The 18662-nt window shown below is 50.1% G+C and overlaps 1 protein-coding gene across 6 annotated transcripts in view; it reads right to left on the reverse strand.

The window, feature by feature from the left end:
* Nucleotides 1–797: 797 nt before the first annotated feature.
* Nucleotides 798–18662, reverse strand: part of RGS10 (regulator of G protein signaling 10) — a 41620-nt gene continuing 23755 nt past the window's right edge. For 4 of the 6 annotated variants that reach the window (XM_086378098.1, XM_086378097.1, XM_086378099.1 and 1 more), the window contains 2 exons: nucleotides 15888–16031; nucleotides 798–1253 (listed from right to left, as the gene is read on the reverse strand). In XM_086378098.1, coding sequence (XP_086234224.1) covers nucleotides 1107–1253; nucleotides 15888–16031 — 291 coding nt within the window. In that variant the 3' untranslated portion in view covers nucleotides 798–1106. Of the gene's footprint in view, nucleotides 1254–11698; nucleotides 12627–15887; nucleotides 16032–18662 lie in introns of those variants that run through there. The other 2 variants (XM_086378100.1, XM_086378101.1) reach the window with 2 other exon arrangements.

Genomic DNA, 18662 nt, shown 5'->3' on the forward strand with positions numbered 1-18662 from the left:
TGAGTTGGAAGGCTCTCAAGTAAGAGTCTAGTTGCTTTGTTTGTACAAACAGAAGTTTAAGGTTTGGCAAACATGCTGGAGAAGGTCTGGCAGCAGCAGATGGCAGGAACAGTGAGCAGAAGGGAACCGTGCCTGACCTTGGGCTCTGCTGGAGGGGAACTTGGGCTGGCTAGGACTGCCTGGGACCATCGGGCTTCACTCAGCCTCCAGCCCAAGAGTGGGCTTCCAAAGAGCATTTCCATCCTCTGGTTGAAGTCTCAAGCCCAGAGTTAAGAAGTCTAGCGAAGGGTAGGCACTAAGAAAAAACGGTTTCACCAGATGGGCTGTGAGAGGAGCGAACATCCCCCACCCTCCATCATCAGCAGGGACTGGGTACCACCATCCCATTCAGCACCACCTTGCATCGCCATGGGGACCCTGAACAATCTCCCGGTTTTCTTTCTTCCTGGTTGGGATCTTGTTTCTGTCAAAATGAACTATTTATCTGTGTTACATGAAACATCACAGATTGTGGGCAAAACCAGGACAAACCCAAACCTCAGAAATAAGAGCCCTCTGATGATACTCACACGCAACTACCTGAATCTTTAGAGGCTGCAATGAATTTTCTTTTCCTAACACTGAACTTATTCTCTAGAAGTATTTAACCCAAGCGGCATCTGACAGACAAGCCCCCAGTGGCCTGAGCATGCTAGATCAACTCATTCTCGAGCTGATTCACCAGGTGAAGCCGTGGACCCGAGCGACCCACCCATGGAGGGAAGGTGAAGACGTCAAAGGGAAGATGTGGCTGTAAGTTTCACCTGGAGGCCTCACATGAACTTTAATCAAGCTGTAAAATACTCAAGATGTCCAGTGTATAAGGACTATTTCATTTTTGTGTGTGAGACAGAACTAAAACTTCAAAGCTATTTGTCTTTTTATCTAAGATTAGCCATCATGCAAAACTTACTGGTCAAGCAGATAATAAAATACACAGATCCCATGGAAGGGTTTTTGTACATTTCAGTCCTTGCAGGTAACAAAGCCATTATGCACCCTGCATGGTCCTGAGAGTGAGTTCCTTCAATTCTGAAAGCTGCCAGTCCTTCCGGCGCCTGGAGGGCTCATGTGTTATAAATTCTCGAAGCTCTTTTAGCTGCAGTCTGGGCATCTGGTGACTCTTCGTCCTCTTCCTCGGTCCGCTTGTGTTTTAAGAACAAGTCAGACTTTAAGAAGCGGCTGTAACTGTCATACTTCATGAGGTTGAAGATCTAAGGGGGAAAGGAAAATTATAAATCATTTAATTTTTATTAAATACCTATCATGTGCTGGGGCTTTCCAGGTGGCACAGTGGCAAAGAACCCTCCTGCCAATGCAGGAGATGCAGGAGACAAGGGTTCGATCTCTGGGTCGGGGAGATCCCCTGAAGGAGGAAATGGCAACCCACTCCAGTATTCTTGCCTGGAAAATTCTACAGACAGAGGAGCCTGTAGGGGCTACAGTCCAAGGGGTGACAAAGAGTTGGCCATAAATGAGCGACTGAACATGAGCACGATCATGTGCCAAGGAACGCATATGTGTGCCAAACACCCAAGGAAAGCTAAAGTAAGTCTTGTGGTAGACCAGGCAGATTTCCTGGATGTTTAGGGTCATTATGAAATTATCTTAATGGAATATAAGAGCTTAAAGAGCACAAGCAAATCTATATTTTTCACAGAAGTCTAGATTCACACAACATTGATGCATACCCTTGGATCAAGAGGTACTTAAGAATCACCACTTTAAAAAAAAAATAGAATTACCACTGTATTCAGGTTAGATATTACAGGGGTGTGGGTCTCCGGGACCTTGAGGTAGCAAAAGAGAAGCCATATCCGTAGAGACGATGAAATAAAGGCCACTATCATATCAGACAATGCTAATATTTAGACCCCCGGAAGTCTGGCAACCAAGGTCTTACACAAACCTATTATTACACCAAGAAACAAAATGGGGCTTATTCAGTGCGGGGCAGAGAAGTGGAATGACAAGCTCAGGCAGGAGGGGCTTTGGGAACAGGCCCTAATTAAAGAAAATAGCAGTCAGCTGCAGGACGCAGACACCTGCTCGCTCACACAGGCCCAGGAGCGCCTCTCTGGGAAAGCAGTCATTCTAATGCACACTCGCCAGCTGCGAGGGGAGGACCCCCGACGGATTAGAGGACTGCCGCCTGCTGCACCCCAAGTTCACGAAGAGTTCCCCCCCTTCTCAGCCAGAGTCCCGGTTCCCGACATCCTCCTCCCCCGGCGCCTCCCCATGCTTTGCTGCAGTCCTCCCTTGCCCTGCCAAGGGGTGGGAACAGGGGAACAAAAGGAAGCACTTTCTGGCTGTCGAGGGACAGTCTCTTATTTTGAGAAGTTTCTCTCCATCTCAGACCTTCCCACTGGACTCTCAGGACATTGCGCAGACTGAAAATTCACACCACGCAACCTGGCACCTTCACTGACGGCACCGCCATGGGCTCGACAAACAGAAAGTGCCAGGGGCGTCTAGAAAGACGCTCGCTGCCAGGCGGGGTCACCAAGTGGGTGGTAAAACATCGTTTAAATCCGCCCTCTCACCACAGGCACATGAACTGCTTTGCAAATGAAACGCCTGACGGTGTCCACGGACTCGGAACACCTGGCTGGGGGCTGGGAGAACTGGAACTTGGGCTTGACACCTTCGTTTTCCCAAGATGGCTCCAATCACGGGAGGACCACCTGCATCGTTTTGCTCTCAGCCGGGGTTTGGGTTTTCCTAAAACTCTTGAACTGCTGTTTGCCCTTCTGTGAGTGCCCTTCCAGTCTGGGCCACCTGCTCACAAGGAGCACACCTCCAAAGACCCCTACCTTGCGCCTCTCCAGAGTGGGCCTCTATTTTGTAGCAATCTTATCATCTTAGACTGCTTCGATAAGGTTCGGAGAAAGTATTCATTAAAGCCCAAAACCTCCCAGAAAATCCAAAAATCATAGGCAGGGGTGAGGCAGGAGATGTGAAATGCCAGTAGCATGCCGTGTGGGTGTGTTACCATCCCTCATCACCACCTGCATTATTCAGCCCTTCCAGGCACAAGAACCCCCACAGGGGACTTTGAGATGCCCATCCAGTTCACCGTTTGAAATGATGTTTGAAGTCTGACTAATGAAACCAGGCTCGTGAGTGTCCCCGACCCGGGAACCAAGCCCCCACCCCCTCCTCCAACCAGGCCCGCAGCAGATGGGACCCAGCACCACCAGCAGGATGCGGTTCGACCCAAGTGTCTCGTCTGAGTCTCTGCGTGTGGGAGTGGTGCATCCTGTTTGCCTGCTGCGGCTCTTCGAGAAAAGAAGAAAGGCCGGGGCTGGAGGCGCCTGGCCCGAGGTGGAGGGGGAGGGGGGAGGGGAGGTGGTTCCAGCAGGGGGGCTCAACCTCCCGGAGATGCTTGGCTCTCCCTTCCGCACAGTTGGAGCCAGCAAGCTCAGGGGGAGGGGGCTACAAACTATTTAACAAGAGCGCAAGGACCACTCCCTGCCGTGGGCGGGTGTGAGGTGCCCGTGGAGGCCCTCGAGCTGGGGTTTCCCTCTTCAGGAGCCCTCACCTGCCTCCTGGTGAAACTGAGTCACCCAGTAGCAGCTGGAGGCATCAGACTGGGACAGATCTGAAGAAGGAAAGGGATGTGGCCCCCAAGGGCCTCATTTTCTGGGGATAGGAACTGCCTGGGATCTCTGGCGGGGTCTTCACTGCCACCAGCAAAAGGTCTCCTGGGCACTGGCCTTGGAGTTCATGGCAATAGGCAGCTTTAACCCAGGGCCCTTCAAGGGTACTCAGCAATGATGACTTAGAGAATGTCCTAAAAATCTCTTTCAAGAAAGTGACCAAAGACCAGGTACCCCGCTGCTGACCACAGCAGCCTTCATCACAGGGCACATGGTCATAATGGAGGTTCACCCAGTGAATAAATGGGGCCCATCCACTGAGCAACAACAGAAGGGCTGGTGAAACAATTCAAGGTGCACCAATCCCAGTAAAAGCGCCTTCAAACCACATGCCAGGCAGTGCCTGGGGCATGCTCTCTGATCTCCATTGAACCCCCGAGGACCCCACACACACAAGGGAAAGAACCGAGCCCAGGAGGTTTGTTGCTTTGCCCCAGTGGCTGGTATATTGCCCGCTCAGCTGCCATGACAAGTACCAACAACTGGGGACTTGAAAAGCAGAAATTTCCTTTCCCAGGGCTCTGAAGGCTGGAGGTCCAAGATCAAGGTGATTGCAGGGCTGGTTTCTCCCGAGGACTCTGTCCTTGGCTTGTAGGTGGCCGTCTTCCCCAGTGTCTTCATCTGGTCTCTCCTCTGTGTGTGTTTATGTCCTAATCTCCTCTCCTTATAAGGACACTGGTCAGATTGAATTAGGACCCACCCCAAGGACCCCATTTAATCACCTCTTTGAAGACCCCCATCTCCAACTAGTCACACTCTGAGGTCCTGGAGCGTAGGAGTCTGACATCTGAATTTGAGGGGGGGACACAATTCAGCCTGTGACAGTGAGCAAAAGAGGCCGGCAGGATGCAAACACTGGCCGTCCAGCTCTCAAGCCCACATGCCTACCTTCGGGCCATCCCACCACTCACATGGCAGAGTGAGAGGTGGTCACTAAAAACAGAGATTGTGAGAAGAGTTTAACATGGAAAAATGAACATGAGTGTCAAGTGACTGAACACCGAATGTTTAAAGTTCACTAAAACTGAAAACAATGACCCCAAGTACATTCTCTAATGTGTTAGCTTGTGTATTTAAGTGGGAAATAAACGTCCCCAAAGGTCAGTAGAGGAGGTTGAACAGTGTGTCCCCCAAATTGACATCCACCTGGAACCTCAGAATGTGGAATGGGGTTAGCTGAGGATCTCAGGATGACGTCATCCTGGTTTAGGGTGGGCCCTAAATCCAAGGGAGCTTTCTCTGTGGCTCAGACAGTAAAGCATTTGCCTCCAGTACAAGAGACCTGGGTTCAATCCCTAGATCAGGAAGATCCCTGGAGGAGGGCATGGGAACCCACTCCAGTATCCTTGCCTGGAGAATCCCATGGACAGAGGAGCCTGGCGGGCTATAGTCCATGAGGTAGCAAAGAGTCAGACACAATTGAGCAACTTTTCACTTCACTAAAAATCCAAGGAGTGATGTCCTTATAAGAAAAAAAGAGCACACAGAGAGACATACAACCAGAAGAAGTCCATGCGAAGACAGAGGCTGGAGGGATGCAGCTATAAGCCAGGGACACCAAGGATTGCCAGGAGCCACCAGGAGCTGGAAGAGATAAGAATACAATCTCCCCTCCAACTTTCAGAGGGACCATGGCCCTGCCTGACACTCAGGTTTCAGACTTCTGGCCTCCTGAGCTGTGAGAGAGAGAAAAAAAAAACACCTATTTTCTTAAGCCACTTAGTTTGCAATCATCTGTTACGACAGCTCTTGGAAATGAACACAGGTAAATTATTGACTTCACCTCACTCCTGCTTGAGCGCAGAAAATGAGATGGCCCTTAGGGGTTCCAGAAGGCTCCACAAAACCAGGACTCTCTGATGGGAGAACTGGACTCACCAGGGCTGGACTGCGGTCATCAGCCTGACCACGCACCTCGAGTTGTCTGCAGGGAAGCAAAAGAAGAAGGTAGAGACCCAGGTGGGCTGGGACTGTGGGCAATGGACCATAGACCAAGGGAGCAGAGCTCTAACGCAGACAGCCTTTGGGGGAGACAGGCAGCCGACCAAGCAGAAAACCCAAGTTGGCAGCAAAGTTGCATTTGTACCTTTTTTTTTTTTTTTTTTTTTGCCAACACAGCTGTGTCTGCCCAGGTTTCAGATTTCAGCAGCCCCACATCTGGGAGCTACATACCAGGACTGTAAATCGCTTAGTGTCTTGGCCTTGGGATCCAACCCTTAGTCTGCCAGATGTGAGACTCAAGTGAAAATCAAGAAGGGAGGCTTCCTGCTGCAAGGGCCCCCAATTCAAGGTTGATACACAGCAAGGCACCCCACCCTCCCTCCCCAGACCCCAGACAGCGCAACTAATTAGGATTTGCCTTTCAGTAACGGAAAATATCCACGAGGGGCTGTGATTTGAGACTGTTTTGTCTGCTGCTCTGGAAAGGATTCCCTCATGGACACACACTCAGTCGTGTAGAGAATGAGACGCTTAACCAGCTTTGAGGGCCCATCCATGGAAGCTTCATCCCTGTCTCGATCAAGTACACTGGAAGCCTAATAAATCTTCTAACCCATCTTAGAAGACAAGACGGCAGTCCAGTGGTTTGGACTCTGCATTTCCACTGCAAGGGGCATGAGTTCCATCCCTGGTCTGTTGGGGAGCTGAGACCCCGCATGCCATGCGACATGGTCCCCCCCAAAAAAACAAAAAACACAAGGACATTAAAGACCTAAACTAAACACATACACTGCAAAGCCTTCCACCAATGTAATTTCAACTGGGTACCAAGAGGAAAAAACATGAAACCTTTCCTGCAACAGAAAATTTTATTAATGGGATTTCATATTTGCTACAAGCATTTGATTTAGTTTTTATGTAAAAATGATTGCAAAAGTACACAAGTGTCCACAAATTGCAGTTCTAGAATGTAATTGCACACGTAGACTACAGACAAACTTTCACATGACGCAAATAGATGCAAAGTGTGGAGAGAGCCAGCCCTCAGGCAAGGATCAGCTGGGTGCTGTAGAGGCTCCTGGGGCAGGGGCACAGCTGGGGACACCCCCACCGCTGGGTCAAAGACCACCTTCCCCTCTGGTGAAGGGGGGATGGGAGAGGAGGCCGAGGGCAGCTGGCGGAGAGCGGGAGAGGAGACAAAGCTCAGGTCGGCCCCAGTCCCAAAGCCCCGGGGAAGGCCACAGAGAAGGTTCCGTCACCTGGATGTCGCTCCTGCTTCTGGAACGGGCCCCCTTAGAGGTGGACCACGTTCCCGGGGGACGTCAGAACTCCAGAGAGAGGCCGAACATGGATGGAGACAGTGGCCCCTGCCCCAGGCCCTCACAGGGCCTCGGGGGCTGGGGTAGGGAGGAGGTGGCCATCCTCTTGTTCCTGAAGTCCCTAATCCTCAAATCCAAAGCTGAAAGGACACACCTTCTGCGTGGGGTGAAGGTGTTTTATCCTTGCCTTTTGCCACCATGGAGAGAATTCAGAGCTATACTGGTACCCCTCCCCCCCCCCCGCCCCCCGCTTCTTCCCTTAAACACTATTTTAAAGTTGTTAAAAAAAAAAAAAAAAAGATATTTCAAATGCTGTCCTTCCTGCCCCACCCTCAGAAGCCAAAGGGCTGTGGCAAATGCCAGGATCCAACGCTCCCTGCATTTGAGTGGAAACCCACAAACTGCTCTTTCTGGCTGTGCCCGTTGGAACATGCCATTTTCTGGACTGGGCTTGATCTTTGGGAGCAAAGGTCAGCTGGCACCAAGACCGAGGCGCCCAGGAACCCCTGCTCCAGCCACCATCGCAGACTACCAGCTGCTCCAGACCTTCTTACTGAGGTCGACAAAGGAAGCGATTCTTACTTCTTGGGGTCTGGGGAAATTCAAAGAAACGACACTGCTAAAAAAAAAAAAAAGATGAAGAGGTCTGGTGCTTGGTTCCTTTCTCTGTCGAGGATGTGGCTGGGAGCACTGACATCTCACTCATGTGGCTGGGAGCACTGACATCTCACTCATGTGGCTGGGGGCACTGACATCTCACTCAAGTCTTTCTTTTTTTTTTTAAACATCAGAGGTTGAGGACTTCCTTTTCAGTGGAAAAAACCTGCCTCCACTCTGTTCTCCCCAGACCAGACTTAGCATGCATCAACCCTGAAGCCTGAGGGCCTCCTGGAAAGCCTCAAAATCTGCCGTAAGTGTAGGCATTGGGGTTCCTACGATTTGTGGAAGGAGAAAGAGCACCCCTGCCCCCTCACACCTGCAGCCTTCTCTTTCATGTTCCCATGAGCAAGGGCCTTCCCTCTTCTCCAATCTCCTTGTCCTAGGGAACCCATCACTCTACACTGTGGAATTCAACCCAGAAGCTTCAGAGCAAGACAGGTGTGTAAACGGGTGCCAAGAGACTTGTGGAGCAGAATCCTGTTCTAAGTCTTTCATCTGCCACAACCTCAAGTCACTGAGCAGATTTCAAAGTGCTCCATTTTCAAACATTCAGGGTCTGGAGGGATACACAACATGAGGCAGAAAGTGAGAATGAAGAGGCAGGAACTGGGGGAGTTTAGCCTTTCATGTCATCTTCTGGATGGTGTCACTTTCTCCTCTTAATCTTAACAACGCACATAGTAATTTTACAATTGTTGTTCAGTCGCTCAGTCGTGTCCAGCTCTTTGTGACCTCATGGACTGCAGCATGCCAGGCTTCTCTGTCCTTTACCATCTCCCTGAGTTTTCTCAAACTCACGTCCATTGAGTCGATGATACCATCCAACCATCTCATCCTCTGTCACCCTCTTCTCCTCTTGCCTTCAATCTTTCCCAGCATCAGGGTCTTTTCCAATGAGTCAGCTCTTGCTTTTTTTTTTTTTGCAATTAAAAATAACTTAAAAAATTAACTTGTCCAGGGGACTTCCCTGGTGCTCTAGTGGTTAAGACTCTAAGCTTCCACTACAGGGGGCATGGGTTTGATCCCTGGTCAGGGAACTAGGATTCCACATGCCATGTGGGGTACAGCCAAAAACAAAATTGACTTGCCCAGAATCTTGGGCGAGCCAGTGACAGGATATGCTCGTGGCTAATGGGGACTTAGTGGGTTCCTCTGCTGGCCTTCCTCCCTGGTGCTCCAGCCAAGTGGGCGAGCAGGACGCCTAGCTGTCAGGGCCAGCACAGACAGGCACCATCACTTCTCGTACAAAGAAAAGCATGTTAGGCTGCTATGACCAGTTTGATCCCTTTAGGTTGTAGGTGATTCTCAGTGCCTCAGTGACTGCTGGGGATGTTCTAGAATTAGCCAGGGCTGGAGGTACAGGAGAGGACGACTAAGCAAGGAAGGCCAAGGGGGAGAAAAGAGAAGAAGGTAAGCGCGTTGGTTGGTCTTTGAATGCCAAAGACCATGCCGCTGTACCAGCCCCCAGGAAGGGAAGAAGGCGGCAGAGGCCAGAAAGAGAACAGCGAGAATAAACACCACAGCTTCCCACGGAGCTTGGGCCTCACAGGGCAACCGCGTGGCAGCAAGAGTCCAGCTGAACGAGAAGCGCTGGGCTCTTGCCCCTTTTCCCCTCTTCCAGCTCTGGGAGCTCGGGCTAGCCAGGTCCCCTCCCCCTCTAGGGAACTCTCCCATAAACTAGGTGCCAGGTCCCACCTTCCCCAGGACCACCTGAGAGTCAGACGAGATGCACACACAGAGGCACTGTGTTAACTGTGAAGAAGTGCAGCCTGAGTGTTTTCCCAGGACTCCCTAAAGTGTAGAAAACTGCCATATACATTATTTGGTGCTTTTTTTTAAAAAAGGGGGGGTCCTGAGGCTCAGTGAGGGTAAGCCACATGAATTCTGCTACATTTCTGAAAGCCACACTAAGCCAGGATTGCTGCTTCTCTGGTGGCTCAGATGGTAAAGAATCTGCCTGAAATACAGGAGACACAGATTTGATCCCTCGGTTGGGAAGATCCTGTGGAGAAGGGAATGGCTATCCACTCCAGTATTCTTGTCTGGAGAATCCCACGGACAGAGGAGCCTGGCAGGCTACAGTCCATGGGGTCGCACAGAGTCGGTCATGACTGAGCGACTAATACTTTCAATACTTTTCTCCACCTCAGCACCACTGACATTTTGAACCGGATACATCTGCATCGGGGGTGGGGGGTCTGCCCTGTGTACTGCAGAGTGTTTCACAGCATCCTGGCTTCTACCCATTAGGTGCCAGGAGCACACCCACTCCACTTGTGACAACCAAAAATGTCTCCAGACACTGCCCATTCCCAGAGGGGCAAAACCACTCCCAGTTAAGAACTGCTGCTGAAGGCAATTTAAAGGACACACGCACAGTTAACACTTAGGCAGTTAACACTCACGGACTGCACGCCAGCCTCTGCACTAGGTTAGCACTTCACAGACACGAGTGCATTTCATCCTCACAACTGCCTTATCATAATCCGCATTTCACAAACAAGGAAACTGAAGCTCAGAGAAGGATAGCATCTTGCCCAAAGTTTCACAGCTGCTAAATGCTCACGTCAAAGAAAAGAGACACGTCGGGTCTAAGGGCACAAGGTTGTGGCCATCAGGGAGCGACTTTTTAACACGGGTCCTTGAAGGCTCGTGGACTGCCTTGCAGCGGAGCCTGGAGGGGCAGCCATGTTTGCCGAGAGCCCTGAGTTGCCGATGAGGCCACAGAAGCCACACCAGGAAGCAGGACCCAGTTGGGGGGCAGCGGGATGGAGGCCGTCCTGGATCATAAGCTTGAACTTCTCCTCCTGCCTAACCTAACATACAGTGATGAAGACATGAGTGTGAGTCGGTGTCCAGGAAGTGATGGGCAGGGAGTAGGGAGCGAGGCGGCAGGGAGTCAGGCCATTGGGTACAGAGATGAGCCATGGTCAGGAGACTGTGGGTGCGCAACTGACTTTCTAGTAGCAGAGATGGCTCTGCACTGAGTCATCTGCATTCCCTTGCTGCCCAACCCTGCCCCCCGACCCCGATGAAGGACGGAAGCAGCTGGCATCAGGGGTCAGAGCCAAGGGCCCTGGCTTTCAAGAGGACCAAACCGTATGAGCCCAGCTGGCACATAGTCACCATTGAAATTAAACTGGTTCCCTCAGGGCCTAACCCCAGCCAGTCCCCCCCAACTTAGCTTCTTCTGTCTCCCTCTTTCCCCTCCAGCCACACTGACCTCTTCCAACACACCCAGTGGATTGCTGCCCCAGGGCCTTTGCATGTGCCACTGGCTCTTGCTGGAAGGTCCTGCCCCGGGCTTCGTACCTGGCTCCCCCTTCTGCCACTCGGATCTTCAAGGAGTACTCCCTGATCACTAGACCCCTCTCGGTCACTCTCAGTCCCATTGCCTGTTGTATTTCCTATCCTCATGGTTAGTCAGATGCCGATTTCCTCACTGCACTCACAGTTCCAAGCACAATCCCTGGTACATAGTAGGCCCCCCACCAATATTAACAGCATAAAGGAATGAAAGAAAAAACAACTCCACACACCAGCAAACCAACTAGAACCAAAATAGACCTCCCAGGGGAATTTTTTTTTTTTTTTAATGTGGACCATTTTTAAAGTCTTTATTGAACTTGTTACAATATTGCTTCTGGGTTTTTTTGTGTGTGGGTTTTTTTTTTAATATTTTGTTTTTTTGGTCCCTAGGCATGTGAGATCTTAGCTCCCTGACCAGGGGTCAAACCTGCACCCCTTGCTCTGGAAGGTGAAGTCTTAACCACTGCACCACCAGGGAAGTCCCCCAGGGGAATTTTGAAGATTAAAAAGTCGCTGCAGGGAACTGTGATTCATTGAAGAAATCAACTCTTTGTAAGATCATCTCCTCCCCATTCCAGATTCCTGAAACTTAACTTTATCCAACAACAGCCTTTGACTATAGGCGGAAGTTCCCAAGGATGCTCCCAGTACTACTCTTGCCTCTCCTGGCCTTACCAGCGCGAGCTCGGCAACACAACTGGGCCCCATCAGCAGAGGAAAATTAAATCAGAGAACAATCTCTCCAATGACAAATTTTCTAGATAACAAAGTTTTAAGCCTCCACACTTCTCTTAAGATATCATTTTAATAAGTATGCAATTCTTATTAAAACATCTAACACACTCTACAGTAACTATGCTGACCACAGATAAGTTTTGCTTGAAATTTTAGGGTCATTAGGATCACTAACTGCATCACCATCCTGCAGTACTGGGATGCCCCAAGTGTGGTGTGTGGGACTGTGGTACCCCACGCTTGGTGGTTCCCAATCACTGTGTTATGGTTTTGTGTTTTTAGTATTGTTTTTCTGCCTCCTCCTTGGCTGTTAGCCATTGCTTCTTGCAGCTCCTCACTCCACAGCCTCTACCAGCACTTCAAATAGGCCGTGAACTGAAAAAAACCAAAATGTGTTAGAACTGTGTGTAAACTAAGAATCAATAGGACTTGAGCAAAGACCCAAGAAGCTCTCCTTTAAATGAGATTCATGGATGTCAAGTCATCTCATCTGATGCTCAGGGAAGATTTTCCCATCATTCTAGGCATCAGCTGTGCCCCAAAGTCCATGCTACCCTAATAACAGCCTCCAGGGCTTAGGGCACTGTCCAGCATGGGGAGGGGTTAAGGTTCCCTAAAGCTTTCCTGGTGAGCTAGTACTGAAGGCAGCCTACTCAGAAAGCTCAGCCATAAAACCAAGTGGTGCTGAATGAAATCAAGGCTTCCCTAGTAGTTCAGTTGGTAAAGAATCTGCCTGCAATGCAGGAGACCTGGGTTTGATCCCTGGGTCAGGAAGATCCCCTGGAGAAGGAAATGGCAACCCACTCCAGTACTCTCTTGCCTGGAGAATTCCATGGACAGAAGAGCCTGGCTGAATGAAGTCAGAGCCGCTGAGGAAGGTTTTTAAGTTATCCGAAGTCTTGTGGTTCCAAACATGCTCTCCTCTGCTTCACTCTCCTTAGGAAAACAGGGCTCTTGTGGGGGCCTTGAGGAGCAAAGAACCACAAACTGTGCTGAGCATGCATTTTTACGGTTACCAGCAAGGCCCCTGGGAGAAGGCAATGGCAACCCACTCCAGTACTCTTGCCTGGAAAATCCCATGGACAGAGGAGCCTGGTAGGCTGCAGTCCATGGGGTCACTAAGAGTCGGGCACAACTGAGCAACTTCACTTTCACTTTTCACTTTCATGCACTGGAGAAGGAAATGGCAACCCACTCCAGTATTCTTGCCTGGAGAATCCCAGGGACAGAGGAGCCTAGTGGGCTGCCATCTCTGGGGTCGCACAGAGTCGGACACGACTGAAGCGACTTAGCAGCAGCAGCAGCAGCAGCAGCAGCAGCAAGGCCCCTGAGAGACAGAGTTTTCTGAAGTGAAACAGAACCCAGAGGCCCTCACTATGGAATCAACTCAGATTCCAAGCACCCTGTGCTGTGCTCGGTTGCTCAGTCATGTCCCACTTTTTGTGACCCTTTGGGCTGTAGCCCACCAAGCTCCTCTGTCCGTGGGATTTCCCAGGCAACAATACTGGAGCGCGTTGCCATTTTCTCCTCCAGGGGATCTTCCCAACCCAGGGATTGAGCCCACATCTCCTACAGCTCTGGATTCCTTACCATTGAGCCATTTAGGGAAGCCCCTCCAAGTACCTTGCTTCCATCCAGTTATGCCCAAGGAAGACAGTTAGCACCTCTCTCTCCCTCTCAAGTAAATGACGTTCAACAACAGGATATAAAAGTACTTTCTTTACAGGAAGTAGTTTGAACTGCATTATGCCACATCTGTTAGATGTGTGTACACATGCATATTTACAGGAAAAAAATGATGGAAAGTCTAGACATCAGATGTTACTTAGTGATTCACTCCAAGTATAAAATTACGAATTTTCTCATTTTTATATTTTGGTTTCTCAAGTTTCTTTTGTTGAGTACATATAATTTTTCTAGTTAGCCAGATGAAAGATTTTTTTTAACAAAAATTATTTTTTAAATGTTTTTGGGACTTGCCTGGTGGTCCAGGGGCTAAGACTCCAGGCTTCCACTGGAGGTGGGCATGGGTTCAATCCCTGGACAGGGAACTAAGATCCCACATGCTGCATGGTGTGGCCAAAAACCAAAACTAAATTAAAATATTTTTGTCACTTACAAACATCATCCTCAGTCCCTTGTATTTCCTCCTTTCTGCACCAGCTAAACCTCCCGAGGTCTGAATCCAATGGGGGTGCCCTGGTCCCAGCAGCCCAGCTCCTTTTTGAGATGCGTTGCAGGCCTAACTCTCACAGGAGAGCAGGGTCTTTGGGGAGACCGAGGTGACAGCAGCCCACCTCATTCCTTGCTGCTGCCTTGGCTTCTGCAGTCCCAGAAAAGGGCTGTATTCACATGGTAACCCCTCTGCTCCGGCTCCTGGGGCTTTGAGGAGCTGTGAGGGGCTGTGTGAGTCCAGAGTACAGTCTTATTTTTTTCCCTTTGGCCACCTCACGCTGTGTGGAACTTTCCTGACCAGGGATCGAACCTGAGCCCCGTGCAGTGCAAGCGCAGAGTCTTAACCACTGCACTGCCAGGGAAGCCCGCAGAGTACAGTCTTTAAAGGCAAGTGCATTGGCCTCCGGCATGTCCTAGACCTGTGGGACTCCGTGCTAACAAACCACGTAGTCCCCCTGATCCTTGCTTTTCTCATCATCAAAATGGGAGTTCAGCTCCTCACTGGAGATTAAATGAGATGATATGTGCCAAGGGGGCACAGAAGGGCGCCCCTGAAGCGTGGGTATTGTTTTTATGGAGAACACCTAGAACACAGGGGTGTCACCCTGGCATCTCACCCTGGTCACCTGCAGGGTCTCACCCTGGCGTCCCTTCACAGTACCCTAGGAAGCTTGTAAATGATTCTGAGGTCCGGGTAAAGCGGAGACCTCCGTGTGGCTCCAGCCACAAGCACGCCTTTAACCCTGCCTTCCTTTCCCTCCACAAGCCCATGTCCATGGCATCGCTCCCATCCGCTCAACATCACCACCTCCAGGAGGTCCTCAACAAGTCTCTCATGCTAACTATAGAGTCCCTTCGACACCCAAATTTGAGGTCGAATTCATGTGGAATTTGCATTTGCCACTGTGTCAACTGGAAAACATTCTCAAGTTAATTCTCATATTTGTAATTTCTACCTATTTGTTTTCTATCTGATGTTGAGCAGATGAAGCTTTCTGGATGCTGGGACATGCTCTGGGCTCTGTGCACACTCCAGCTAATTAAAAAAAAAAAAAGGCCAACTGATGCTGTGGACCAGTTGTTTCCAAAGTGTAGTCTCAGAACCTGCAGTGTCAACATCACCTAGGGGTTTGCTAGGACAGCAAGGTCTCAGCTCACCTGGAAACCATCAAGTCTGCTAGTTAACTCTGGGGCTGGAGCCCAGTTTCTCTTTTAACGAGCCCTCCAGGTGGCTCTGGGCTTGCTCATGTTGGAGGATTGCTAAATTAAGCTAAGAGCTAGTCTCCACCTGTGTGCCAAAGAAGGCCTTTGCTTCCCCAGTAAGAACAGGGCCCTCAGAAGTTAGCAATCTGTCAGTGTTCCATGGTCCACGGGTGTGTATATAACGTTTCACAAGAACAGAACCTGCTATGAATAGTCACATCTGCAAACACATATCCGAAAAAAACCTCTGCAGTACAGTTTCAGCCTGTTGCCTATTTTATTGCTGGCATTCCTCATATGACAATTCGCCAGAGAACTACAGTTTATCCCTTAGAAGTCCATTTTTTAAACCTAACTTTTCTTGCATTGAGTGGACTATGTTGACAAAGTGAACCAAGGGCCTACTGAAGTAGGTGGTGAGGTTTGGATATTTTTACAAAAGCCTCAGATTCCCTGCCATTTCGGGTCTTGTGCTTGCTTTTCTAGACTTATCTGGCTGCTCCCACCTTTAGCAGTTATCACACGTTGCTTCTTCAGTGTGGGTGCCTCAAACAGCTCCAGCCTCCCTTCTAATCTGGTTGAGAAGACTGACATCCCTGCTCGGTCAAAGTGTGAGTAGAGCAAGAGTAAAGAGGCCTGCGCGAGGATCCGACGGGTCAAATCCTGGGCCTGGCAGGCCAGCCTGTCTCTTTCACCAACCACGCCCCCTCCATGTGCCCCAGGCCACCCAGATGGATGGGACTGCTTCTAGGGTGCTCAGTATTTAGTTTTAACTGAATTCTTCCAAACAGAGGTGGGCAGAAATGTCAGTTTTGCCATCAAGGTGCAGCTAGGGAAGTCAGGTTACCTGGTCCTGAAGCTTCTGGAACATCAGTGGATGCGGTTCCTCCAGGATCTTCTCATTGAGGCGGGACTGGCCCTCGACGTTGACTTGGGACGAGGCCTTGCTGGACAGAAAGGTCATGTAGATCTCCTTTGCCTTTTCCTGCATCTGCGGGGAGACATGGAGAGCCTGTCTGTTATCTGTGAGCACAGCCCTTGCCAGCCGGAGCCCAGAAGGAACCACTGCTGGAAGAGCCATGGGGGATCTGGCCATGGCTCCAGAGCTAAGCTGAATGAGGGGGTCAGGGGGGCGGGAGGCTCATGGTCACCCTGCCCCTTCCCCTCCCCTTCAATGCATCTGTGGCCACATCACCTGCCTCAAAATCTACACTATTCATTCTGAAATGAGGACAGGAAGAATCCCAGCCCAGAGTGCGGGACATTCAGTAGCATTCACGACCATGCTGTGAATTCTCCAAATTAAGGCCTCATGAAAAAATTTTGTTGTTGTTGTTTAGTCACTCAGTCGTGTCTAATTCTTTGTGACCCCGTGGACTGTAGCCGGCCAGGCTCCTCTGTCCATGGGACTTCCCAGGCAAGAATATTGGAGTGGGTTGCCATTTCCTTCTCCAGGGCATCGTCCCAACCCAAAGATTGAATCTGCATCTCCTGCATTGGCAGGCGGGTTCTTCACCACTGAGCCACCAGGGAAGCCCCATGAGAACGTTATTCAGCCATAAAAAGGAATGAAGGACTGACACATCCTGCAACATCGATGAGCCTTGAAAGCATTATGCTCAGTGAAGGAAGTCAGACATGAAAGGCTACATGTTACATGATTCTATTCATATGAAATATTTAGAATAGGCAACTCCATAGAGACAGAGAGATAAGTGGTTGGCTCGGGGAGGGGGAAACAGGGAGTGACTGCTTAACGACTAAGGGCTTTGTTTGCAGTGATAAACAAGTTCTGTAACTAGACAGTGGTGACAGCCATGTAATACCGTGAATGTATTCAATGCCACAGAACTTTAAAATGGTTAAAATGCTAAACATGAGAGCCCTAAAAATGGTTCATTTCAGTTTAGTCGCTCAGTCGTGTCCGACTCTTTGCGACCCCATGAATCACAGCACGCCAGGCCTCCCTGTCCATCACCAACTCCCGGAGTTCACTGAGACTCACGTCCATCGAGTCAGTGATGCCATCCAGCCATCTCATCCTCTGTCGTCCCCTTCTCCTCCTGCCCCCAATCCCTCCCAGCATCAGAGTCTTTTCCAATGAGTCAACTCTTCGCGTGAGGTGGCCAAAGTACTGGCGTTTCAGCTTTAGCATCATTCCTTCCAAAGAAATCCCAGGGCTGATCTCCTTCAGAATAAAAATGGTTAGCATGGTAAAATGTATGTCTATTTCACCATGGGTGTGCTCAGTCATTCAGTCGTGTCCAACTCTTTGCAACCCTATGGACTGTATCCTGCCAGGCTCCTCTATCCACGGGATTATCCTGGTAAGAATACTGGAGTGGGTTGCCGTTTCCTTCTCCAGGGGATCTCCCCAACCCAGAGATTGAATTTGCCCCTCCTGTATTGGCAGGCAGATTCTTTACCACTGAGCCACCAGGAAAGCCCCACGAGAACATTATTCAGCCATAAAAAGGAATGAAGGACTGACATATTCTGCAACATTAATGAACCCTGAAAGCATTATGCTCAGTGAAGGAAACGAGACATGAAAGGCTACATGTTACATTATTCTATTCATAAGAAATATTTAGGCAACTCCACAGAGACAGAGAAATAGATAAGTGGTTGGCTCGAGGAGGGAGAAGTGGGGAGAACCACCCAAGAGGCCATGGATTCTTTACAGCCATTGGCAGGCAGATTCTTTACCACCGAGCCACCAGGGAAGCCCCTTTTACTTTACCACAATACCAAAAAAATCAAGTTAAACCATGAACACATATCCCAGCCAGTGATCAAGCCCCTATTAAGTGCCAAACACAAGCTAGGCATTTTACATCTATGGTCCAATTTCCTTAATCCCTCAGGAGTCCAGCAAAGTGCCGTCTTCCTGTTGCTGCCATGTCCCTGATGGGGACACAGAGGCCAGGAGGGGTGATATGGCTTATCCATGAAGCCTGCAGAGAGACATGGGATGATCTGACTCCCGAGCCTTGCGTTTCTGCTCAGTTTCACACCTGTGACATACATTATCTGCCCCCTCCCTGCCCCCGGTGATGCACTGTCAGCCCTGCAGGACTGGGGTTTTTTCCCCAGAACTAGAGATGAGCGTTAGCAAGAGATAGAACACTGCCGCCTGCCCTGAACCCCAAGTGCAGTCAGGCCAGAAGGCATCAGCCCTAAATAGGCACTGCCCTGGGAGGGCTTGTCAGCGGGGTTGGAAAAGGTATGCACACCTGCACTCAGGCCGCACCAAAAGCCAGCAGTGACTAGTGCAGGAATGTGTTGTTCAGTCTCTCAGTTGTGTCTGACTGTTTGCGACCCCATGGACTGCAGCACGCCAGGCTTCCCTGTCTATCACCAACTCCCGGAGCTTGCTCAAACTCATGTCCATCGAGTCAGTGATGCCATCCAACCATCTCATCCTCTGTCATCCCCTTCTCCTCCTGCCTTCAATCTTTCCCAGCATCAGGGTCTTTTCCAATGATGGCAAACGCTTTGTCTTACAAACAGCAGGCCTCCATGCGAGGGTCCTGCAGGACATCCCCTGAAGGCTGTCTGCTCTCTGACTTCCTGTGCTCACCCCGCACAAGGCTGTTTCTCCAAACATTAGAGCCTCAGG

Source organism: Bos grunniens, chromosome 26, assembly GCF_055505025.1.
Source record: "Bos grunniens cultivar Pamir isolate PY7600 chromosome 26, Bosgru_T2T1.0, whole genome shotgun sequence".
Taxonomy (NCBI): domain Eukaryota; kingdom Metazoa; phylum Chordata; class Mammalia; order Artiodactyla; family Bovidae; genus Bos; species Bos grunniens.